This window comes from Protopterus annectens, chromosome 14.part0, assembly GCF_019279795.1.
Source record: "Protopterus annectens isolate FY-2018-M chromosome 14.part0, PAN1.0, whole genome shotgun sequence".
NCBI classification, from domain to species: Eukaryota; Metazoa; Chordata; order Ceratodontiformes; family Protopteridae; genus Protopterus; species Protopterus annectens.
The window spans coordinates 521,848,730-521,875,049 of NC_056748.1; the positions used below are offsets into that span (position 1 = coordinate 521,848,730).

Sequence of the window (26,320 nt, forward strand, 5' to 3'; positions counted from 1 at the left end):
TTTACCATAATTATAGACTGTCGAGTATATGAATGTTGAAGTACTGATTTTCTAGGGTCTTCCTGCCACACAGAAACCTGCGACCAGCCCAATTTCCAAAGTCTTTGCAACATCCCTAGCAAACGGACATCTAAGGACTGACATTTGGACTTCGGGGTATAAGAAGGGTGCCCATTGGCTCCATCTTCAGGTCTTTCTAGGCAGTGAACAAGCAGTCCGATACCCAAGGACAGCATGACCACCTCAGTTGTCTGAATTTGAACGTGTAAGAGAAAAACCGTAGGAGGCACAGAGGAGATGATGGAGATAAGGGAACTTTCTACAGGAAACAACCTTCCCCCTTGGAATCGGCAAGGGGGAAAGACAACAGATAGAGAGGTTGAAGGTTGGTGTTTGTACTGCAATATTACTTACTCAAACATCTACAATTATGGCTAGTGGGACTGTACTTACTATATTCTTTGTAGATAATGTTGCAGTACTGATTCCTGGAAAGACTCCTAAAGCTACCAAGTTAGGTGACAGACAATCTTTTGGCAGCTAGGAAAGAAGATTTCTCAGATGGCAGCTGCAAACCCTGCTCTACCCCTGGAGGTAATGCTTACATGGTAATGTTTTGTAAAAGTGTGCACAGAGTTCTAAGTGGCAGCTTCTAGGACAATCTGAATAGAATTCCATTGAGGAAGACCATAGTAATTGCCCCATGCCTGATGAAATGGGCTTTGATAGGACCAGGTGAAGTTTTCCCAAGGTGAGTGTAACAGAACCTAATGCAACTAGCTATCCCATTGCATATGGTTTATTTGGAGACAAGTATGTCCTCTTTTCCCTCTGTGAAAAGAACCAGGAATTGCTCTGCTCCATTTTGGGTTTTGTCCTTTCTAGGTAGTATGTGATTTGCCTACGAACATCCAGAAAATTAAGGATTTGTTCCACTTTGTTCTGTGGATTTGGGAAGAAAACTGGCAGGTGTATTGCTTGATTTAGAGAAAGTTCTAATACCAATTTAGGCATGAAAGATGGATTAGTTTTAATGGTTACCCTATCCCGGTGAAAGGTTCTTTATATGAGGGCTTGAAGCTCCGAGATCCTTCTTGCTAGAATGATAGTTGTAAGTAAGGTAGTCACTCAAGTGAGCATCTTTAGGAGAGCAGAAGCTGCTGGCTCAAAGGGAGGGGGCAAGGTGAGTTTTTCTAGCACATCTTTTAGATCCCAGGTAGGAAGTGGGTTCCTTTTAGGTGGTCTTAAGTGACTGACCCCTTTTAGTAAAAGTTTTATGTGGAGGTGTGAGTATATAAGAGGAGAATGGCGCAGACAAGCTAAGATGGAACAGGCATGTACCTTAATACTGGAGTTTGAAAGGCCTTGATGAAACAGGCCTGAAAGGTATCCCAGGTGTGAGTTGATGTCTGCCTGAGGAGGGTTGATGTTTTTGCTGTGGCACCAGATGGAAAAATTTGTTCATTTTGCTAGGTATGATTTTCTGGTGGTGGGTTTCCTTACCTCCTTCAGATTGGATAGCAGTTCATTAGGATAACTGAATTTTTTGCAGTCCTTGCCTTCTTCAGAATGGCTAGCACCTCTCTGTGATAACTGAACGTTTTAGTTGTGCTTGCCTCCTTCAGAATGAATAGCACCTCATTTGGGTTAACTGACATTTTTCAGTGCCAAAACCCATCTCCAGACTGTTAGTTTAAATGTGGCCAGGTGCAGATGGAATAGTGATCGCTTGTTTTTTTTTGAGGAGGTCTGTCTCCTTTGGGAGAGTGTGGACTCTTTAGTGAGGGACAAGAAGGAAAATGTACAGCTGCGTACACTTACCATAAATGTAGATGTTAGAGTGCATTCACTGTTGCAGTCATCAACTGTGGGTTATTCCCTGCTGTGGTAGCCCTCAGTCTGCCCGAATACCAGAGTCAATGTTTTTGTGCACTGGCTGCAATCGCCTGTAGTCTGACGTCAGGTCATCAGTGCTATAAAGCAAGGCAGCCCTAACCTGTCAGAAGCACAAGGGAAAAGAGAGAAGTGGTCCTGGTGGCTAACAGCCACCCAGGGAAGCTTATGTCCCCCTAGGGGAAGATGTTAAATGGGGGATGGAGGGAGGGAAACCAAGACTGCAACAGTGAATACACTCTAACATCTACATTTATGGCAAGTGTACACAACTGTACTATGTTCTTTGTGTTTCACTGTTGCAGTCATCACCTGTGGGAGGATTCCCAAAGCTGAGGAAAGGGGTGGAAGGATAAGTTGAATCCTAGGTATGGGTCAGGTGGCCCTGCAAAATAGGCAAACCCTGCCCTAGACTTTGAAAAGAGAGGTAGGTACTAATGTTTTGTAAAGGTATGGACAGAGGTCTAGGTGGCCGCTTCCAAGATGTCCCTGGTGGGTACTCCTCTGAGGAAGGCAGTGGAAGTGGAGGTTGCCCTAGTGGAGTGGGTACAGATAGACTTAGGAATGGGTTTCCCCATGTAGTCTGTAGCAAAAAAGGATACAGTGTGAAATCCATTTGGAAATGGTTTGTTTGGAGATGACTTTCCCCTCTGGCCCTCATGCAAAGCTTACAAGTAGCTGGTCTGTTTTTCTGAATGCTTAGTATGGTCCAGATAGTATCCGAGTTGCCTGTGTAAATCTAGTGAGTGTAGGATTCTTTCCCCCTTGTTTTGATGGTTGGGAAAGAAGGTGGGAATGTGTATGGCCTGGTTAAGGGTCACATCAGATACCACCTTGGGCATAAAGGAGGGGTTAGTCCTCAGGGAGAGACTGTCTGCATGGAAAATGATGAAGAGCTCAACAGCCATGAGAGCTTGATTTTCTGAGATCCTTCTGGCTGAGGTGGTAGCAAGTAGGAAGGCAGTCTTCCATGAGAGAAATTTCAATTCTGTAGAAGTGGCAGATTCAAAAGGAGGAAAGGTTAGTTTTTCTAACACATAATTCAGGTCCCTGGGTGGCGTGGGAGGCCTGGTATTAGAAGCCCCTCTAAGGAATTTCTTAATCAAAGGATGAGAGAAGTGGGGTAGGTCTGAATCATAATGGGCTGAAATGGCTGAGGCATGAATTTTAATAGAGGAGAAAGAAAGGCCACTATTGAGCAACTCTGCTAGGTAATCCAGGATGAGAGGGATGGAAGGTTGGGAGGTACTGCTCCCTTTTGATTGTTTCCAGGAGCAGAATCTTTTCCATTTTCCTGCATATGATTTTCTTGTGCTGGGCCTTCTGGCCTCTGTGATGATGTCCATGACCTGTTTGCTTAACATGGAGTCCTAGGCCTGGGTGCAGTACCCCCCCCCCCGGGTCAAGAGGTCTGACATCAGGGGAAGCAGCTTTGGGGGGTTGTAAGGTCAGGCTGTGTAACAGGGGGTACGAATACTGCCTGGGCCAGTCTGGAGAAATGAGGATGGCCCTTGGTCTCTCCTCTCTTATTTTGATCAAAACCTTGGGAATAAGGGGCAGAGGAGGGTATGCAAACACAAAGAGGGAGTTGCAGGTGAAGGTCAAGGCATCCACCTTCCATGCTAGGGGGTGAACTCCCTGGTGCAGAACCTTTGCAGCTGGTGGCTGAGGTGCGAGGCAAAGGAGATCCACTTCTGGGGTCCCCCACTCCTGAGTGATTTGCAGGAAGATTTTTCTGTGGAGTTGCCATTCATGGGGGTCCAGTAAGTTTCTACTTAGGTGGTCTGCCAGGGTGTTGTTGACCCCTGGTAGGTATTGGGCTATTAGGTATAGCCCCATGGAGGTGGCTGTAAGCCAGAGACTCATGGCTAACCTGTACAGGGGATATGATTGGGTGCCCCCCTGCTTGTTGATGTACCACATATCACTGTGGTGGTGTCTGTTTTTTATAAGGAAGATCCCTGGCCTGAGATGGGTTGGAAGGAAGTCAGAGCCATTTGTACTGCCATAATTTCTTTCTGATTGATGTGCAAATAAAGTTTCTGGGCATTCCAAAGGCCTTGGGTACACCTGCCTGCCAGGTGAATGCCCCAAGCAATGTCTGAGGCGTCAGTGGTGATGGTCTGGTCAGAAGGACAGAGGATGAAGGGGAGACCCTTGTTCATGGCACAGGCTTCTGCTCACCACAAAAATTCAGCCCTTATACATGGGATCAGAGGGACAGTGGTCTCTTGGGATTGAGAGTGCTGACACCAAAGGTTCTTTAAGTACCACTGATGTTTTGTCATGTGAATCCTGGTGAGGGGGAGAAGGAGGATGCAAGATGCCATGTATCCAAGGGCTTGCAGGAACTTCCTCACAGTGAGGTGGCTTCTGGAAGCCAGCTGGGTGAAGTATAGAGGCAGGAAGATCTGCTTTTCTGGGGATAGGAAGCCCATCTGGGATGCTGTGTCTAGCACAGCTCCCAGGAAAACTATTTTTCTGGTGGGGTTTTGTTTCGATTTTTTCTCGTTGATGGTGAACCCTAGCGAAGTAAGGAGAGATTTGACAAAGAGAAGGTCCTGGAGCAACTTTTCTTTGCACTCTGCCTGAATTAGGCAGTCATCCAGGTAAGGGTAAATCTGTATATTTCTGTCTGCAGAATGTATAGCCAGGGCCAAGCATTTGGTGAATACTCTGGAAGCAGTAGATAAGCCAAGGGGCAGTGCAGAGAACTGAAATTGTTGATAGCCTGCTCTGAGGCGCAGGAATTTTTTGCATGATTCCATGATGGGGATGTGGAGGGTAGGCATCTTTTACGTCCAAAGTTAGCATTTTGAATTTGGGAACTACCAAGGAGGTGCTCAGTTTGGATAGATCCACGATGGGGTGCCAAGTGCCCTCTTTTCTTGGAACAAGGAATAGTCTGGCATAAAAACGTTTTCCTTTTTGGATTTGGAGGAACATGTTCTACTGCCCCCTGGGATATTGGAGATTGGACCTGTTTCCATGCCTCTGTCCACTGGTTTGGGGGAGGTCTGGGTACCCTCTTGGAATTGGGGAGTTCACTGAAAGAAAATCTGTATCCCTGAGAAATTATTTTTAAGACCCATTGGTCCTTGGTTACAGAAAGCCAATTGTCTGTGAAGAGGGTGAGCCTTCCTCATAGTTTTTGATGAGTGAAGGGATGGCAGAGGGGGAAGGGACCATCATTGTGAGTGCTTGCCATAAAATCTTGGCTTAGCACTCCCTGCCTTAAAGACGGAAGTGATCCATGGTTTGCATCTTTGCTGGCCCTTGGATAGGAACCTGGTTGGCCTGTCCCTGCAGGTCTTACCTTGGCCCTGTCTGCTGGGTGCAGGGAAGGCCCAGTGCTTAGAGGGAAAGTTCCTGATGAATCTGGGAGGTTGAACTTGAAAGAAATCTTTTAATGTTTGCATAGATTTTGTTTTGTCTTCCATCTTTTTAAGCACGTCTTCTGCTTTTTCCCCAAACAGGCACTCCTTGTCTAGGGGTGCATCAATAAGTTTAGACTTGACATGATCAGGGAGAGGTTGTTCCTTTAGCCATGCATGTCTCCTAACAGATCCTGTCACTGCTGCCCTGCTATGGCATTATATCCACATTGTAATGAGTGCTTGGCCACTTGACAAGCAGAGCATAGTAATTATGCCAGCTCCTTTGAGTTAGCACAGTCAGGAGAGGAAGCAATCTTCTGTTTTAATTGTTCCAAAGTGTGTTGTTGAAATTTTAACATATGGAACTGACAATTGAGTGCTCTGATAGCCAAGATTGCAGAGGTGTATGCTTTCTTACCCCATCTGTCCAGAGCTCTGGAGTCTTTGTCAGAAGGGAGAGGATTCTTGGCAGAACTAGTCTTAGCTCCTTTGGTTCCCTGTGTAATGAACTCAGGGTCTGCAGCAGTATTCCTATACAGGTATTTGTGAGAATCCGGTACTCTGTAGTACCTATCAGGTTTACTTGGAGCAGGAGGCAGGGCATCAGGGGCTAAGCTGGATTCATGGAAAACATCATCCACCACTTCCAAAATAGGTGGGATAGCCAGGGGTCTGTGCTGGGGCAGGTCCAGAAACTCTCTAAGTCTTTTCTTAGACTGTGAGAAGTCTTGAGATTCCCATTGGAAATGTTCCCTGAGGGAATGAAGTGTTTCTCCAAATGAGAGTTCCTCTGGAGGGGAGGCAGAAGGGATGGACTCCTCTGCATCTGAATCCTCATAAACAGTTAAGGGATGTTGCTCCTCTTCAAAAGCAGAATAATCAGATTCCTCAGACTCTTGGTCTGTCAATTTCTGGAGAAGGATGCCTTTTCCTTTTAGGAGTGGGGGCCTGAGTACCTCAGATAAGGGAGATGAGATCCTCTGCCATTTTAAACATTTGAGCTAGGGTGGGGGAGCAGTAGCAAGATGGTGGCTAGAAGCAGATTTCCTAGGAGTGGCCTGGCTTCTAGGCCTGAGAGAATCTGTCGGTCTCTGAGAAGCGGTAGTCGGATGCGAAGACATCAGTTTTTGTCTAGATTCGGTAGTGCGAAAGGCATGCTTGGAAGCCGGTGCCTGTGCCGCGGCTCCGGACCCAATCGAGGCAGAGACAGCCAAAGGCTTGGAAGATGAAGTAGACTTCTGCGGCATACCAGACTCCAAAAGAGTCTCGACAGAGGCCTGCGTAGACAGTGAGTCGGGCATCAGGGCTGGGAAAGCACCTCATTGAATTCCGGAGAACTGATTACTTGCTTTGCAGTAGTGTCGTCCGAAGGCTTAGCCTTGTATGGCTTGTCTCTAGCTTTATCTGTACGTTTTTTCAGAATAGCCACAGATTGTTGGCTGATGGATGCCATATCAGAATTCAAAGATAGAACACGAAAATAATAGTGTACAAAAAAGCTCTACAGTGAACGTTTTTTGCATTAAAGAGGGCCCAGAAACGGCAACGAGGGATGTTGTGGTCTGGGCCTAAACAAGTGATGCAGTAAGAATGAAAGTCTTGGTGTGGGATCTGCTTTACACAGGCGAGAGAATTGTTAACTTTTTCGGACATTGGTTAGAGCAAGAAAAAAGGGTCCCCAATGGGATACTTAGCTTTAGACGTTTTCTGCCGAAATTCAACTTCTGGTAGTGACAGACCGGCACTCGTGTGAACTGCTTCTTCTACGGGCTCCACAGCAAGAAAGACTGATGTAATGATGTCAGCTGCCTTGCTTTATAGCACTGATGACCTGACATCAGACTACAGGTGACAGCAGCGGGTGCACAAAAACATTGACTCTGGTATTCAGGCTGACCGAGGGCTACCACAGCAGGGATAATCCACAGGTGATGACTGCAACAGTGAAACCGGAATAACATCCAGTGTTGCCATGCTAAGAAGGGGCAATGAGACCCATGCTGGATCTGCTCGACCTCACTTTTATCAGGATGCTGGGGATCAGAGGTAAAGGCGAAAAGGCATATAAGAACAGGCTGGTCCATATGAATGAGAATGGTTATATTTAACAAATTCCTGTGTGTTGGGCTCAGGTGTAGAACCCCTGAAGTTGCCCATTTTGATGGGAGACAGACAGGCCTTTTGAGGGAATTCCCCACTGTAAGATTAAGTCTAGGAAAACCTCTCTCTACAGCATCCATTCATTGGACTTTAGATGATCTGTGCTTTAAGAATCTGCCAGGGTACTGTTCTGGCCCAGAATGCAAGATGCTGTAACAGTCCATTTTAGCTTTTGTGTCAGCATGTAGATCTTCCTTGTGAGACTGTACAAAGGGTAAGAAAGGGTGCCTCCTTGACTGCTTATGTATGACATCACCGTGGTTTTGTCTGTCTGTCCAAATCTGCAAGGTCCCTGGAGTTAAACTCTGTTCAAAAGTTTTAATGGCCATGTAAACTGATAATGGTTCCTTTTTGGTTTATATGGTATTTCCTCTGCTGTGGTGTCTCAATGCCTGGCACCTACATTCAGTCTAGGTGAGTCCTCTAGGCTATGATTGAACTGTCTGTGGTGATTGTCTTGGCCACTTCTGCCAGAGAGACATTTGCCCCTGAATTCTGCAATATGGTGTTTATCCACTATAGCAGTTCCTTGCTTAAGCATGGAAGTAGTGGGAAGACTGTTTCCAGGGACTGAGAATGCTTTCTCCATGCCTTCTTTATGGACAACTGAAGTTTTCTTGTGTAACTTTGCAAAAGGAATCATGACAATGAACGATACCATGTAACCCAGTATTCTTTGACATTCCCGTGCTGAATTTTGTTTTCGTGTCAAGTTGGTGAGGTAGTTTGCCAGGTAAGATAGCTTTGTCTTGGAGAAGGAAAGCTTTTTGTTGTACAGGTCTAGGAGGGTCTGCAGATGAGAATCCATGTTTGAGAAAGAGTTTGTAACATGCAAAGGTTTAATGTGAGACCTACCTTTTGGAAACAGTCTATGGTTATCTGCAGAGTGTTTTGGTTATCTGTTGTGGATTTTTGCTGAATGAGAGTCATGCAAGTAAGGATAAATATGAACCCTCAAGGTTCTGGAATGTGCTGAGGAGCTAAGCATTTGGCAAACACTCTGGGAGCAGACAGACTAAATGGTAAATCACAAAATTGATAATACAAGTCTTCTGCCACAAACCACAGGTATTTCCTGTCACTGTCTGCAGTATGGACATGGAGGTAAGTGTCCTTTAGGTCTACAGCAACCATGTGATCATCTTTGAAATCCATAGGAAGTAAAATGTGTAGAGTAAGTATTCTGAGTTTTGGTACACACAGCAACTTCTTTGAGAAGTCCAAGATCAGCCTCCAGATGTCCTCTTTTCTTGGAACCAAAAGATCCTTGAATAAAAGCTTTTTTCTCCTGAACTGCAGGAAAAGGCTGAATTAGTCCTTGTTTAGTAGTTCCCAGAGGATAGGTGGCGAGACTCTGCTTCTCTTTTGGTGGACCCGGGGTGCCTAGGAAAGGTGGGAATTCTCCAAGTTGGATGCAATAACCCCTTTCTATGATGTTGAGGACACACTGGTCCTTGGTTATTATCTTCCACTGATGTAGGAATAAGGACAGTCCTCCAGCCAGAGGGACAGAGAGGAGGATGAGAAGAGGCAGTGGGGTCAGAGGTTAAGGATAGTCTCAGCTGGTTTCTGTGTTGGGTAGGATCTTTAGAGCTCCCTGATTTTACTCTGGCTGTCATCTTCTAGATTGTCTGGATTACTTAGCAAGAAGCCTCTCCTTGTCCTGTTTAGGGGGGGATAGGCCACGGTTTGGAAGGGTAATTTCCATTATACCTTGGTATGGGTGACAGGTAAAAGTCCTTCACTTTGTTTGCCTTTCTTGTTCATCTCCTTTAAAACCTTTTCATCTAGGGGTCTGAAGAGGAATTCTTTGTCTAGTGGAGCATCCATAAGTTCAGCCTTGGCCTGGTCCGAGAGGGACAGAATTCTGAGCTGTGCGTGCCTGTGAATGGCAGAATCTGTGGCAGCTTCTCAGCATGATGCATCCAAGTGGTCATAACCACACTTTATGGTGTGAATGGTGGCTTGTGAGGCTTCTCTTGCTATCTCTTGAATGTCATTGGACAAGGTTCTAGCAAGAACAGTCTATGCCTTAGAATTTTGTCTTGTAAGAATTTAATGTATCTTAACACAGGAAATTTAGTGCTCTTACTGAAAGTGTAGCAGAGGTTTAAGATTTTTTTTGCCAAAGATGTCTAATACTTTACTTTTTTCTGTCATTGGATAGGGGATGTCTACTTAGCCCCTTAGGTACACCCTTTCTGTATTCAGTAAACACTATCAGAGGTCAACTTTAGGATTCTTGCAGAGGTATTTGTGTGAGTCAATCACCCTGTAAAAACTGTCAGGCCTCCTAGGTGTAGGTGGGAGAGAATCAGGGCACAAAGAAATGTCTTCAAAAATGTCATCAACCACTGTATGTACAGGAAGGATAGACCGTGGCCTGGGTGAATGTAAACTCAGCAACTCCTTGTAATGGGCCAGAGCTTGTGAAAATTATTTGCTTTCCAATTAAAAGAAAGGTCCTCTGGGGGAGAAGCAGAAGAGACAGTACCATCAGAATCTGAGTCAGGGTACAGATGGGGTGCTAGTTGCTCAGAGCAGTACAACTCCTCCTCAACTTCTGGGTCTGAGGAATTGGATTTTTCCTGAAAAGCCATCTCTCTGCTCCTTTTAGAGGGGAAGGATTAAGGGGCAGCAGTAAGTGTGGGAGGGCTCCCCTGGATTTCGGCCATGAATTTCTGTTATGTTTTAAGAGGTCTTGGGTTTCAACTGAGCTAAAGTAGCAGAGGGCTGAGGGCAGGAAAGAGGAAGGCTGGTGGCTCACTTTGGTGTCTGTAGAGAGAGGGTGACCAGAGGGTGCAGTCTTCCAACCACAACCTCTGCATGAGGTTCAGTAACAGAGGTACACAGGGTGTCTCCCTCATTTCCCACAACACTAACTTTGTAAGCTGAAGCCTGCTGAGTGACCTCAGATCTGGTTGGCACTGGTGTTGTGGAAGAAGTGAACGATAGACCAGGAACCATGGTGGCCTTCTAGGGGGTCATGCCTGAGGGTTCAGGCCTAAAACACCAGACCAGGGGACTGCAACGGTGCCTCACCTGAGTTGGTAAACTTGGTAGCATGGACCGAAGCTTCTGGGATATCAGAGTATTTTTCCTTGAATTTTTAGTCTTTCTGTGTTTTAGGAATGATGCTGGCAGACATTGTTTGCAAAGACACAGAGAACTGAAACGGAGGACTCCATATGAGTGGCTAATACTTCATTCCTGTGTTTAAGAGTCTTTACTTAGAATTCAGCACAGCTGGGACAATTAGAGACGTCATGCTGAGGCCCCAAACAGTACAGATACAACCAGTGAAAATCTTTATGCAGGATTTGCTTCCTACCACTTCAATTTAATGTTTACAAATGTTAACAGCTGCTTGAAGTGAAAAATCCCCAAGCAGGGAACTTATCTGACTGGTAGAAAAGTGAAACTGGAAAAATGAACCAACCGACAGACTGCAAACATTTTGTACACACTATGAAGTGCATCATACTGCACAGCTACAAAGAACAAGATGGCACAGACAAACAGATGCCCGCCTTACACCCAGATGTCAGTCCTCGGATGTCCATTGGCTAAAAATGATGTAAAGACTCCAGAAATCAGGCCCGTCACAGGTTTCTGCATGGCAGGAAGACCCAAGAATCAGTACTGCAACGCTGACTATAAAGAACATCTGTGGTACAAAGATGCAATACAAATTAGTGATATAGTGAAAGGAATCCTGCAAACATAACTGATATACTAAGCACTTGCGTGAGTGTTGATATTTGAAAAAGCCATCTGAAGTGGGTGGGGCATTTATAAATTCTTCCTGTGCCATCTCACATAGTTCTTCTAAAAAATGTCAAGCTTCTATACATTTTATCGATATTATGTCTAAGGCCTGCATATCATTTCTCTGTGCTGGGAAAAGTGCAGCAGATAGCCCAGTAATCTCCAGTTTTTTATGTTACTCATTCAGGGTTTTCACCTACAAGACAACAACAAATAAAGTTACAAAATTAAAAAACAGAAGTTTGTTTACAGGAGGAATTATTACTACAGATCTAGCAGCTGGGATGTCCCATGCAGGGAAAATACTCACCAACGTCTCCAGGACCAAAGTAGATGGGAGTAGAACCTACTTCTCTGCTGCAGTATTTTGCATCACCCTTGGCCAAGAATGACTATTACTGCAGCAGCAGCAGCAGCCCTTCCCACACTGAATGATCTTGTCCAAGGTGGACAAGTCAAGGAATGGCTCGAGCAGCTTTAACCCATGTTCTCTTTCTACAGTGTAGAGACACCTCATGTTCTGCGTTACACTAGTTAAGCCCGGAATGAACTCGGTGAACCATCAGGCTCCACTGCTACAAAATCAAGCAGGCTGTCAAGAGAGGTGCAGGGGAGACAACTGGGAAGAAGTCCACGATTGAGAAATGGGTAATGGGGGGGTCAAAATGGCCTGGTGGATGAAAAACCCTTTTTTGGCATTTAGTCATCTTCTTTCATCTAAACTAAGTTAAGCAGATGGTGTGGGCATTCATGTCTTCTGCAAAAAAGCTGGATGCTGCCTCTCTTCTGGAGAGCCTAAAGCACCACAGAGGTTCTACAAACAAGGACTTTGTTCAATAAGAAGTAAGATGTAGTTCTGCTGTTTGATTAATTCTTGCCCATGTCAGAATCTGTGTATGAGCATTGGATGATAGGTGCAAAGCGTTACCTCGTGTCTGGATTCAAAACTATAAATGTTCATTTTTTTTTTTAACATTTAGTCCCCCCCCCAGGGCAGTATAGATTTGCACGCTGACATAGCTCCACAATTTCCCCAATCTTGGAGGTTATCAATCTCTGTGAGGACCAAGCCCACAAAAGCCCTGCTGTCACTGTTATGTTTATTACAACCTGATTAACACAGGATAACTGTTAAATATTTGCAATGTGAATTGTTGCATTTTCAGTTATACCTTGTCCGATGTCTTGTTAACTCAGCATTTCCCACACTGGGCTACAAAAGAGTACATCCAGCTCAGAGCACTCTGGATTTTAGTACTGAAGAGAAGTTCTGCAAATAAGCCTGTACAATGTGCAAAAAAGACAAATGCATGTCTGTTAGAGGGTGGCATGCATTTAAACTGAAGCTATCACTGGGACACTGCCAATTTAATTTTTGGTATATGCTAAGCAAACAAACTAGGGATGCAACCCCCCTTCCCTGCGCCAGATGCATCGGGATGCTCTTATTTTAGCATTGTGTGGAATGCTGGTACAACTGCAAATACATGCTGAATCACATTACAAGTACCACACCTAAGCAGGAATAAAAGGCTCGTGAAGAAAGTGTAGAGGAAGTTTGCAAAAACTGGGTGAGGGAGGGAACTATAAGGCTTGTGTCAAGAGGAAGTCATAATGTATTGGGATTGTTTCCACTAGAAGAAAGAAGAAATGGAAATAATTTTAGACATACACTGTTCAAAAATACTATTTTTTTCAGAAATATTTTACTAAGATTTTGAAAAAAACAAACATTACAAAAACTAAACTTTAAATACAATACAGTGTTAAAATATGATGAATCATAGTTTTAAAAAACAAATAAATTTGGAATTATTTACAATAGCCTAAACCTATCAAAATAATGGCTAAAACAGTGGAAGGTGCATAGAAGTCCAAATAATTAAGCAGATGAAAATGATGATTCGATAAGGGCCAAAACCTTCATCCAAGGACTATTCCATAACTTGTTTGGATAAATTCTCATCTGTTTTACTTTGACTTCTTTAATTGCAGCTTCCTTTAGAAGACCAAGTCTTCAAATTTTGTTTCTGAAGATTTCCATTTTCTACTAATATTTTTCCTGGTCACTGCAAGTATACTCCAAGTTAAGTAAGAAAAGTCTTTCTTTTGTTTATCTATTCCAAAAACATTAAAGAGAACCGTTTATTTTGTTAAAATAAACATATCATTCCATAATGTTTTAAAAAATCTTGTATTTTTACCCAAAAACCTTATAACACATGACAATCAAAAACCATATGTGACCAGTTAGCTTTCATTTGCTTACTACATTTCCAACATCCAAAGAAATTTTGTTTTGTCATTTTAGCAACTCAAACAGGAGTTATAAATGCTCTAAATAAGTATTTCGAAGTATATATAATCCAGTAAAGGGCCCAACAAGTATTTTTAATAGAGAAAATAAGTTGTTTTTGTTTTTACTTTTGATGATGAAAACTATAGAAAATTCCTTAGTAAAAAAGTTCCAAAATTTCTAATCTAGTTTTGAGTAATCCTTGGCTAACATTTGAAATATTTTCAAAATTAAATTATTAAATTATCACTGATTATAAGTCATTTCAAACATTATAGGTTCACAGATTAGTACTAAGCTAACTGCCCTTGCGAGACATTTTAAGCCTAGCCAATTATCCCTTGTGAGACTCAAACCCTGCACCTTGTGCTTGCAAGCAAACACCTTAACCATTAGGCCACCCTCCTAGTTAAATGGTAGGGTTAGTAACCATTCAAGAATTAGAGGTAAATTAGACTCAAAATTCATTGTTATTTATATTAAATTTTAAATAAATAGTTTCAACAGCTTTACATGCATCTCTCTCAAAACACTGATACCCATAATAAAGATATTTATCATTCCAAGAATTAAGAATCTTAACTGGGGGGGGGGGTTCTTAATAGGAAAGATGAGAAGGGAGAAATCAGTGGAATCTGGGAGTGGAGGACAAACAATGTTAACAGAAAGGGGTGAATTCCTATGCCTAGAAGAGAGTTGCAGTTTAGCAGTAATCCGAGACTAGCTGTAGGTAATGTTGGTTTAATAATTTGATCATGACAGCAGTGGTTACAGCAAGTTGTGGATAAACCAGCCAATACCCACAATGGGAATGAATTATCGCTATTACAGAATGCCATTATTTTAAAAAGAAAGAAACTGCTTACTATTACATTACTTCAAAAAGGCATCTCTGAACCTTACTGTTGTTCCCAGTTATAGAAGACAGCAGAAAAATACTAGGACTTCCTCATATACTGAACTTGTGCTAAATATGTATGTACACATACTGGCACCTGTGCAGTAAACTAGGTAGGATACAAGTTCCGCCATTTTTTGTGGGACAAAGGAGTGCACATGCACCCAAATGTTCACATGAGGATGTCCGCAGACTCATGGCATCCTGGCACTGATTTTGTTTTGTAATTTTTGGGGGGCAGATATGGAAGTTTGTCTGATTCTGTTGATGTTCTGATTCCCTTTCTGTGTTTAACAGGGTGAAGAACGTGGCTGCTCTAGCTTTTATTTATAACTACTACTGCCTCCCAAACATTCGCATGGGTATTTCTGATTTACAATGGTCATTTTGGGCATGTGGATTTGTGCAGTAAGCATTCAAGTTATGAATATTAATAACCTTTCCTTGTACAATGTTGAAATACCAAGACCTAAGTTGTACGGAGTAAAAGTCCAAGCAGACACTGAAGACGCACAAATATAAGTACTACAGTTTATTACATCAACTAGGAAAAATCTAACTAGAATGAAACAGAGCATACTTCACCTTGTCATAATGGTGTACAAATTTTCTCAGAACCTTTTCGATCACTTCCAACCTTCTAACCAGCAGGCTGTAATTAAAAGTCCATAGCTACAGGCTTTAGCTATACCTTATTTCCATCTCTGCCCAGAAGGTACTTGTATAAATAAATAAATATATGTATACATAAAACCCCACATCTTGCCCCAACTGGGCTGGCATCTGCACAGCTCCACAGTCTTCCTCAGAGCAGGACCTGACTTGATAATTCCAGTCTCACTGGCTACATCCATTGATACAGTTTTTCATAGTAACCAGGACATTTGCTTCTAATACAATGTGTTGCGCCCTGCTAACAGCTTGTATGTTCCCACACTACACAATGTAATACAAGTGAATACTGCACTACCAATTTTCCAGACCCAACATGCTATGTTACACAATGACAGCAGAAGCTGCAAAGACTGGTGGCTAACATTTTTGGACAAATTCCAGATCATACTGACCACGTCTACTGGCAGAGTTCATACATTCATAGGAGGTTACTAGCCTAATATCCCTGGGGCCCTTACAAGCCTAGCCAAGAGTTTATCTCCAAAAAAGAAACCTCAGCCAGCACCTGTCAATGAGGGACACAGGTTGAACTCCCTGGGACAAATCTGTGGTTTCCCATCCACTCATCAAGGCTGCGCTTGAAGAGTGTCAGCCAGGTGCTCTGTTTGACATATATGGGAAGTCTATTCCAGAGATGGGGCAGCCTCTGGGAGACAAACCTGTCTCTCCAGCAGGTTTTGTTGATGTCACATATTAGATTCAGGCTTTTTGAGTGGGTAATGTGTGAGGAGTTAGACTTATGGATATGGAGCATCTCTAGTACGGCAGGGTCAGAGATTGCCTTGTAGGCGAGACACAGATCACCCTTGAGCAATCTGTATGACACCAAACAGAGTAATAGTGATTTGAGCCTGTCCACATAGGATAGGTGTTGGAGGACATGGATTCTCTTTGTGAAGTATTTCAGTGGCCTTTCCAGTTGGTGCAGATGTTTGGAGAGGTACATACTAAACAGGGTGTAATACTCAGTTATTGGTCTAATGAGGGAAGTGTACAGAGAGGTAATAACCTCCTTTTTTTCTGGATTCAATCCCTTTACTTATGAGATGAACCAAGAAAAAGGCTTTTCTGACCACTGACACTACATAATGGTTGAATGTGAGGCTGTTATAAACATGAGTGCCAGGTCTCTCACCACAGATTGTGTGTGTAGGGGTTGCTGTTGATGTGGTACTCAGTAGGGGCCATGTTTTTGCCGAATGGTATGATACAGTTTTCTCCATTTAGCTCGAGGCCATGACTTTGGCACCAGTCATTAGGTTGCTGTCAGACCTTCTTGCAATATGTTAACATCATTTGGGGAGTCAATAACAACACCCACATTACAGTCATCCACAAACTTGGTCAGCCACAGGCCTTTTGTCTTTGCCTGGACTTCTAAGAAGTAGATGGCAAACAGTAGGGGTCCCAGGACAGATTCAAGGGGAAGTCCACTAGTGACAGGTCTGCTATTGAAGGTGGAGGCACCTATTTTGACTGACTGTCCTGTTGGTGAGCCAAATGGCCATCCACCAGATGAGATGGGGATTTACGCCAAGTTGTGTTAGCTTTTCAATAATGCCCGAGTGGAAGATTGTGTCAAAGGCCTTGGCCAAGTCAAGGTAAGCTATATGCACTGACGATCCTTCATCCAGGGCCTTGGTGACAGTCTCAATGAAGTCAACCACGTTCATCAGGCAAGATCTGCCCTTGAATACAAACTGGGTGGGGTCAAGTGCTTGGAGATTGCCTATGTCCTTGGGTCTACCTATGTCCTTGTTTATGAGACCCATAATAATACGCTCCATGGCTTTACAGATCAGACTTGTCAAGCTAATGGGGGCAATAACTTCCAGGGTCACCATCTTTGTGCAAGGGGATGACAATGGCAGTTCTCCACTTTGCTGGACTTACTTAGCCTGTGGTTGAATAGGGTGCTCAATGGTGAAGCCAGTACTTTCTGGAGATGGTGCAGAATACAGACTGGGATGCTATCAGGTACCATGGAAGCTGTGTTCTTTGCCTTGGACAGGGCCTTTAGCACTTGATCTATGGAGATATGAGGTGCGGGACAAGTATCAGGCATGTCAAAAGGGCCTTTGGGGGGACGGGAGATGAGGTTTGCACTGAACCTGTTTGCTAGCACGTTGGCTAAGTCAACAGGATTGGTGTAAGTGATACTGCTAAGTACTAATTTGGAACAAACCTGGGCTTTGCCATGGAGGTTTCAGACATAACTGAAGGCTTTGTGGTTTCCCTTTGTTTTGAAGGCTAGTTTCAATGCATAACTGGCTTTGGAGGCTTTCACTAGTGATCTAACTTGCTTGTTGAGGCTAAGGAGGGAGTTTTTCCAATTTGGAATATGTTCCTTTTTACTCTTGGACAACAGTTTCTTCCTTTTGTTGTAAAGCCTGTTGAAAGAGGATGTCCACCAAACAGGTATGTATTTCCTTGAGGAACAGGTCTTAGTTCCATTGGGTATGGCTGAGTCCATGCAGTTGTACAGGTGCTCGTATATTGCATTGACGTAAAGTTCAGTATAGTTGTCTGCACCCTGTGAGGGAGGCAGTGGTGTGAAGCTACAGATACCCTCCCTTAGGAGGTTGTAGTCAGCCTTTGGGAAGGTTTTTAGCTTGACTACAGTTGGGGGGGGGGGGGATAGAAACTTCGAATGAGACAGTCTGATGATCTGATCTCACCATAAAATAAACTATCTTAATGGCACCTCTCTACACTTGAATTAGACAGACTATTAGTTTTCTTGTTTTCTCATGCTCTCATCAGGACACACAATTCCATGGCGTTCTGACTCCCTGAGGAGAGCACAAAGTTCCATGAAGTGCCACCCTGACTCCCTCAGGACACAAAGTTCCATGAAGTGCCACCCTGACTCCCACAGGACTCCTGCCACTAGTGGCATGTTAGTTCCTTCTCATCCCACCAACAGCTTTGCCAGCACTACCTAAATGGTACCTGCCTCCTCCCTTTCCTGTCCTAACCCACCACACACTCCTGCACTCAAGCAACACAGCTATGCTGGTTCATCCCCCAATTAAACGGACTGCTAGTCTTCAGAACAACAACTGCTTCTTTCCCTGCCTTCTCATCCTGCACACCAGACTTGAGGTGGTACACCTTACAAGTGTACTTCACAGTGCTCAGTTACGGTGTACTGAACTTGTTGGTATCTGGCTGTGTTATGCTGCACCTTGACCTTGTTTCAGATAGGCTTGGAGCACACAGCAGGAAAGTGATTTTATTTTGACTATTGCTGATTTGGGGCCCAGAGGTTGTGGTTGTTTTTTCTGGTGACAAAATGAATGGTTCTGCACCTGTCTTCTGGAAATGGATACTACTCGCCCCAAGGTCTTCCTTACTGACTGGCTGTCTATTGTTCCGTTGTTTCTGTCTGGTGCTTTCCCCCTTTATGCAGGTGTTTGCCTAGTATACAAAGGTGTGTGGCTCAGTGTTTTATAGAGCTCAGCTGTGAAGTATTGACCTTGTTAAAATCCTGCCACAAGAACTAGATTTTGTTTGCATATTGTCCCCTCCCCAAGGTTTGAGCCTGTTGCTCTTAGTATAGGGTTCAGATGAAGGCCAGGGTGGGACTCTGGGTGAGTTGGTACTAATAAAGGAACTCCTAGGGATATATTGTCTGATGCTTGTATATTCTGAGTTGGGCCTGGGTTTGGATGAAAGTCACTGCTAAGTATGGTTATGGAGATGTGATAGTACAGGTAAAGGTATTTTTTCTTGATTTTATGTTTAATACCAAATTTGTGAGTGAATGGCCATTGGTTTGGATAACTGCACTTGAGTAGTAGAACATACAAGTGATGATACAGATAGGGGTGATTAGGAGATGAGGTTCAGAAATATTTTACTTGAAGGACATAATATAAGAGTTTTGTTGGAATTATGAGGGTAATGGATGTTGGTAGGACGTTAAATGTGGAAGCAGGAGAAGAAGTACTAGGGAGAAACGCGTTTCAAAAATGTAAGAAATAAGAGGGGTTTAAAGGTTAGCGAATGAGGCTGCAGTTAAGACAGGAAGTAGGGAGGGTTTATTTGGGGAATCACAAGTTGAAATTTAAAATAGACTGTGTTGAGTCAGTAGCCTTACAAGTAACTTTGAGATCTAGGGATGTTTTAAGAGTACAGGTGTGGAGAACACCGACATGAATGAGGATGGGGGTATGTGGCGAGGGGTCTGTTAGGACAGAATAGGTAGGGGTACATAGTAGTAAAAAGCAAAAATTACTGACTTAATTGTGTACGGATGTAGGGGGTGTAAGCAGTATAGTCAGGTGAAGGGAAGGCTGCAAGATGTACAAAAAGACATGAGAGATAAATATTAATAGTAATATATGAGAAGAGCCTTAATGGGATGAAATGGAAGAGGGAGTCTGGCTAATGAAGTTATTGCTACGGAATGGATATAGTGCAAAGCAGTAAGGAAGGTGCCAAGGGTGGTGACTGACTGGCTTGCATGCTATTCCTGGTATGACTTTCACTGCTTTCCCCATGGTTTCTGCATATTGGCCAAAACTTTTTTTGCCCATATTATCGCCTTTCTTTAAGCACAGTTCAATTGTAAGATACTCCAACTCAGAAAATGCTAATCCTGCCATTAACGCAGCTTTGCTCAGCAGTGGGAGTCTAAACAATAAACTGCATGATTTGATGTTGTCACACACAGACAGACATACATACACACAGCGACAGAAATGCTTTCATTGTTCTGATAATACTCCCTCTGTAATGGGGTACAGTATCCAGCACGCTTTCAGACAATCTGTGATTCGCATGATTATTTTTATTTGCTTAAACATTAACTCATGCCCTATTAGGAGCCTCAATGTCCCTGATGTTAAGTCTCACAAAAATGCCCACTTCTTGCTTGTTATGCAACAAATAAATTAATACAAATGTATATATACACACACACCTGATAAATGCCTTTGTTGTACAGACAGCTGGGCAACAGTGGGTTTGCGTATACATTTCTGACCATCCCATACCACCTGGTTTTATACAGATGGGGTTTTCTCACACTTATGCAACATCTCCTTAAAAGGAAAGTCCTCTTTAAGGGGTGTCAGCAAACAAACATCAATGACATCAGTGCAAATCTTAAGTATCATGACCGAAACGTTTAATTCATGTGTGATGAGTCTTAAAAAAACACAGATACATGCCCATGGCATCTTAAGGATGGCAGTTCAACATGAGAGTTAACAGTAGCGCTGCTGTGAAGCACATTGACCGAAGTAAAGTGTGGCACTGTATGATAAGGTATACGCACAACTCACACGTTGAAGTCAAATTCTGATCTCTAATATGTTCATCAAAGGAAAAAAATCAAACAAATCAGAATGACTTTAACCAGGGAGCGGACAAGCTAACACAGTGCTAACATTCCTACATGCAACACCAGCGGCCTTGTTTCAGGAATAGAACGGATAAACTGCAAGAAGAACTGCAGTGCAAACAATGGAAACTCTTCTTCCCTATAAGGAAAAAAGAACTACCACATGGAAAGATGCCCTGGTGCAGATTGGTGAGGACACACCCCCAATCCCTAGCAGCCATGATACAGCATAAAAATGTGAATTAGTATACTGGGAGACTTCATCCGGGTGTTACTGTATCCAACTTGCCCTGACAAAGAAAAAAAGTCTCCCATCTGTTTTTTTGCTGTTGCCACAAGACTAAGGCATACTAGGTTCACCTTCCTCTGGCACTTTCACTGGTCACCCTCCTTACTGTCTGCAGAGAGGAAGTGGGGGCCACACACCATGCTGGGTCCCATGGCTTCACACAAACAGCTGATGCTGAGAACAATGGGAATCAGAATCCTGTCAAGCAGCAGTGCACCACTCACGCATGGCCACAGCCAGAGGAAGCACTAGGGTAGTGGAGTTCTGGTGCTACACATCTAATATCACATGTTGGTCTTACAGTGGGCTCTCTAAAATCAGTGGAACCAATCTCCTGGACTCATTTCAGACTGGATTAGAACCTCATTCTTTCAAAATGGATCATACTCTCAGAAGTGTGCAAACTGCATCTCCATTTGTTGAAGTCACACTCCCAACTTTTCTCTGGGCAGCCATGTTCATCATGCTTTTCCACTCATGACAATCACCCTAGGTACTTCTGTCCTGTGCTGGTGGGAAGTGTGTAGGAAAGGTCACAATAATGTTTTAGCCACAGTATGACACTAACCACAGAAACTTGTAACAAAGGAAACAATGTCATAGAAAGATCAGACCATACATCTCTGCCTGGCAGTGACAACATTTGTGACTTGGACTAACCTATTATAGGGGAATTTTCATTCTGTCTAGATCAAAATATGAAATGGAGTAAGGATTAATTTCTTCACTGTGGAAAGTATAAAAGCACCTTTTTCAGGCTTAAGTGTTAAACAAGCCAAAGACATACCTACTTACCCTAGCAGTGACAGAAGAATGTCTGGTAGCGCTGACAGAAAAAAATCAAACCTTACTCACTCATTTAGTATTTTACATCTGTGCAACTGAAAATTTACGGTACCAAAAAAGTGTTCCTCCATTGTTTAGACGTTGGCATACCTGGCCACTGCCTCCAAGATGGTTCTGACTTCTGACAACCCACTTTGGCCAAAATAGACTACTGTGAGGTGAATCCTTCGATCTTGTTGGATACAGACATCCCTAAAAAAAAAAAAAAAAAAAAAGAGGGAAGTCAGTTCCACTTTAGGTAAGTCTTAGCAGCTGTGAGAAGACAGCAGTTAAGTACATCTTGACACCAAACACATTACACAGGATAAAAAGAGCTACTGGTCTGAGGAGGGACAGAACAAGTGAAATGGACAAAGATACATGTGAGAAACTGAAAGAAAACAAAATAAAAGGGAAGTCAAAGAAACATTTTGTGTGTGTGTGTATGTGTGTGTGTGTGTATAATATATATATATAAATATATATGGTCTTGCATACAGCGTTTCCGACTTCACTATCGGATAATTTTATTGCTGAGGTATTCTGGTACAAAAATAACAGCACAACTGACATGGTGGCAACTCGTCCCCTAAATTAAGCTACTGCAGGACATTGGAACAAACAAAAAGGAAAAAAGTACGCAATATTTACAATCATAAATCATTCTGTTTACCAGATACAAGCGGCAGGCTTTGATTCTCACCTTTGAAAGAGAAATTGGCTAGGCTTTAACTGACACCGAACACTGTGGTGTCCAGCGTTTCTAAGAGAACAGTACAGCCCCAAAACATCAACAGTGAAATTACACATCGTAACCAAAATAAAACAATGTCAGTCTCAGACAGAAACAAATTTAAATGAAAAAAAAATGATTTCCATTTTTTTTGGAAAAAGGCGAATCAACATTGAAAGTACTTCCTTACTCATTTCCTCTTAATCAGTTTGTCAAAACGTAACTTTTTCTGCACCACAGACCACGTGCTTTCAATGCCCGTTTGATTTTAAAAGCTAGCTAGCACTGATCAGAATATATTATATATCAATTAATGAAATCACCGGGAATCTAGAGTTAGACGGCTCTACAGCCACAAAATGTTTCCCTGTATGTAACTGTTAAGTTTAATGTTGTTTAATGTATATTTATTTATAGGACTACATTGATTACAATCGTCCTTCATATTTTTTGTATTTTTTTCTCTCTGGCCCAGTTTGTGGCTGAAAATGATACATTTTTAATACCTACCCAGTTAAATTTAAATTTATAATAAAAATTAAGAAACAACTAAAGGTCAATGGATATTACAACAGATCAAACAGACAATACTGGAAACAGATGTCCTACTTACATACTATGGCAGAAAGGTAAGTCTTAATAGCAACAAATACTGCTGAAGACTTAAACAAGTTTGCAGGTCTTTATGTTGAGTTATTCAACATAAATGGAAGGTAATATGTCTCACCCACAAACATCCTGCTAAGAAACACAACCCAGCAAACTGAACACTGTTGGCTTAAATTTTACTTACTTAGTTTACATAATGGGATAACTGGTTTGGCTGTGAAACACCATCAAAGAAAAAAAAATAAACAGTTCCAAATTAAATCAAGGTTCTGACTAGCAACAACCAGTCTGATAGTTACATCTATAAACCGCTAACAAAAGTACAGTTGTGTACACTTACCATAAATGTAGATGTTCAAGTGTATTCAATGTTGCAGTCATCACACTTGGGTTATCCTGCCAGGGGTAGCCCTCAGTTATAGCCCGAATACCAGAGGCTTAGTATTTCTGTGTCAGTTGCTATTGCTTTAGGATTGACGTCCGGTTGTCAGGGGTATAAAAACAGGCAGCCAATGCCATTACATCAGTTTTTCTTGCCACACATGTCAGGAGCCCCCAGACAGGGAGCTAAGTTATGGTGGAAAAATACCACCAGTAAAAAAACAAATACCAGTAGCCCTGTAAGGGGTTAGAGATAGAGACAAGGGGGCTGGAGGGTGGGAAGCCAGGACTGCAATAGTGAATACACTTGAAGATCTACATTCATGGCAGGTGTACACAACTGTACTATGTTCATGTTTCACTGTTATAGTCATCACACTTGGGTTGATTCCCAAAGCTGAAGAATGGGTGGAGGCAGTCAAGAAGAGTTGGGGCTGGCTAGTATGCCCTGCAGGACTGCTGTTGCAAAGCCCTCCCTGGATTTGGAAAAGATAGGCAGGTGGTAATGCTTGGTGAAGGTATGAACAGAACTCCAAGTAGCAGCTTCCAGAATGTCCCTGATAGGGACTCCTCTGAGAAAGGCTGTAGAGGTTGAAGTTGCCCTCGTGGAATACGTTCTGACCCCCAGAGGGGGTGGTTTCCCATGGTGTTAGTAACAAAAATGGATACAGTGTGATATCCATTTGGAGATGATTTGTTTGATATCACCTTGCCCGCTGCCCCTGGTACAAAGCTAACTAGTAACTGGTCATACTTCCTGAAGGGCTTAGTCCTATCCAGGTAGAATCTGAGCTGTCTGTGCACAACTAAGGAGTGCAAGATCCTTTCCCCCTTATTTTGAGGATTAGGGAAAAAGGTGGGCAAATGGATAGATTGGTTGAGAGCCACATTGGACACCACTTTAGGCATAAAAGTAGGGTTAGTCCTGAGGGAGACCCTGTCAGCATGAAAAATAATGAAGGGTTCCACAGTCTTCTTGGTGGCCTTAAGTTGTTAGCCCCTCTCAGAAAATGTTTAATGAGAGGGTGCGAGAAGAGAGGTGGCTCGGTGCTGTAATGAGCAGAGATGGCAGAGGCATGTATCTTAATGAGGACAGGCCTCTGAGGAGTAGGTCTGCTAGGTAATCCAGGATGAGAGGTAAGGAGGGTTGTGCTGTATCTGCTCCATTAGAGTGAATCCAGGAAAGTACAGTTTTGTACCTACCATAAATGTAGATGTTTGAGTGTTCACACTGCTGCAGTCATCACACTTGGGTTATCCTGCTGTCAGGTGGTCCCACAGTCGGCCAGAGTTCCAAAGTCTTGGTCCGGCGTCGGTTGCTGTCACTTCTTCCCTGACGTCAGTGCGCCAGGGGTATACAAGAGGCATCCAATGCCATTTTCTTCAGTTTTTCTTGCCCCAGATGTCAGGTGCCCCCAAGTAGGTAGGCAATACATATTGCTAATAAAACATATAAAAGGAATAAAAGGAATACCTTCAGTTACAAGCAAATACACCACAAAGGTTGTACAGGATAGAAAGGTATAGAAAAGTTCAGCTAGGTCAGAGGGGATGGAGGGAGGGTAACCTGGACTGCAGCAGTGTGAACACTCGAACATCTACATTTATGGTAGGTACAAAACTGTACTATATTCATCGTGTTACACTGCTGCAGTCTGCACACTTGGGTTGAATCCCAAAGCTAAGGATGGGCGGTGGAACTAAACAGTGTTTGGAGAAGCTAGTAGGCCCTGTAGAACTGCAGTGGCAAAGCCAGCTCTGGTTTTAGAGTATAGAGGTAAGTGATAGTGCTTGGTGAAGGTGTGCACTGAACTCCAACTTGCAGCCTCCAAAATATCCTTGGTTGGTACCCCTCTGAGGAAGGCTGTTGATGTTGCTGTAGCCCTGGTGGAATGGGGCCTAATGTTACCAGGTACAGGTTTCCCATGGTGTGTGTAGCAGAAACGGATACAATGTCCTATCCATTTTGAAATGGTCTGTTTTGAGATAGCCTTTCCTTGTGATCCTGCAGCATAGGATACAAAGAGCTGGTCAGATTTTCTGAAAGCCTTAGTTTTATCCAAGTAGTAACGTAATTGCCTGTGAATGTCCAAAGAGTGTAGGAGCCTTTCCCCTTTGTTCTGGGGGTTTGGATAAAAGGTGGGCAAATGAATAGTTTGGTTTAGGGCCACACTGGATACCACCTTTGGCATAAAGGAAGGGTTAGTTCGTAAAGCGACTCTATCTTGATGAAAAATGATGAAAGGCTCCACTGCCATTAGGGCCTGTAGCTCTGAGACTCTTTGTGCTGAAATTATTGCCAGCAGCAGGGCAGTTTTCCATGACAGAAACTGTAAACCAGCTGTAAAAGCTGGTTCAAAGGGCGGTAGTGTAAGTTTTTCCAAAACAAAGTTGAGATCCCAAGTTGGTGTTGGTGCTCTCCGGGGTGGTCTTATGTTCTTAGCCCCTCTGAGGTACTGTCATAGTAATGGATGTGAAAATATAGGAGGCTCTGTGTTGTATTGAGCTGAAATAGCTGAGGCATGGAAAAAGGAAAGTCCTTTGTGCAACATCTCAGTTAAATATTGTAGAATCTGAGGAATATTTGGGACAAGGGGATTTTGGCCTTTAGCCTGGTTCCAGGCACAGAATCTTTTCCATTTGTCTGAATAGGCTTTCCTGGTGCTGGGCCTCCTGGCCTCCAGAATGACATCCATAACAGCTTTAGAGAGAAGTGTTGACTGGTTGTTTAGGTAATTTGCCATGCAGCCAGATTTAAAGTCTTGTGCTGGCTGTGTAGAATCTGATTGTTTTGCTGAGTGAGCAGGTGAGGAATTTGAGGTAAAATCCATGGTGAGCCATGCTCCTTAGTATTGGATACCAGTGTTGGCATGGCCAGTCTGGAGAAATGAGTATCATTTGTGGCCTCTCTAATCTGACTTTCAGCAGCACCTTTGCCAGAAGAGGCAGTGGAGGAAAGGCATACACTGTTAATGTTTTCCAACTGAATGAGAGGGTGTCCACTTTCCAAGCTAGTGTGTGGTATGTCCTTGTGCAAAATTTCCGTAGTTGGTAGTTTTGGGGGGA

The 26,320-nt window shown here is 43.2% G+C and overlaps 1 protein-coding gene across 2 annotated transcripts in view; it reads right to left on the reverse strand.

Moving 5' to 3' along the window:
• Nucleotides 1–26,320, reverse strand: part of CSGALNACT2 (chondroitin sulfate N-acetylgalactosaminyltransferase 2) — a 784,311-nt gene that overhangs the window by 141,330 nt on the left and 616,661 nt on the right. For both annotated transcript variants that reach the window (XM_044056275.1, XM_044056276.1), the window contains exon 5: nucleotides 21,643–21,744. In XM_044056275.1, coding sequence (XP_043912210.1) covers nucleotides 21,643–21,744 — 102 coding nt within the window. The remainder of the gene's footprint in view (nucleotides 1–21,642; nucleotides 21,745–26,320) is intronic.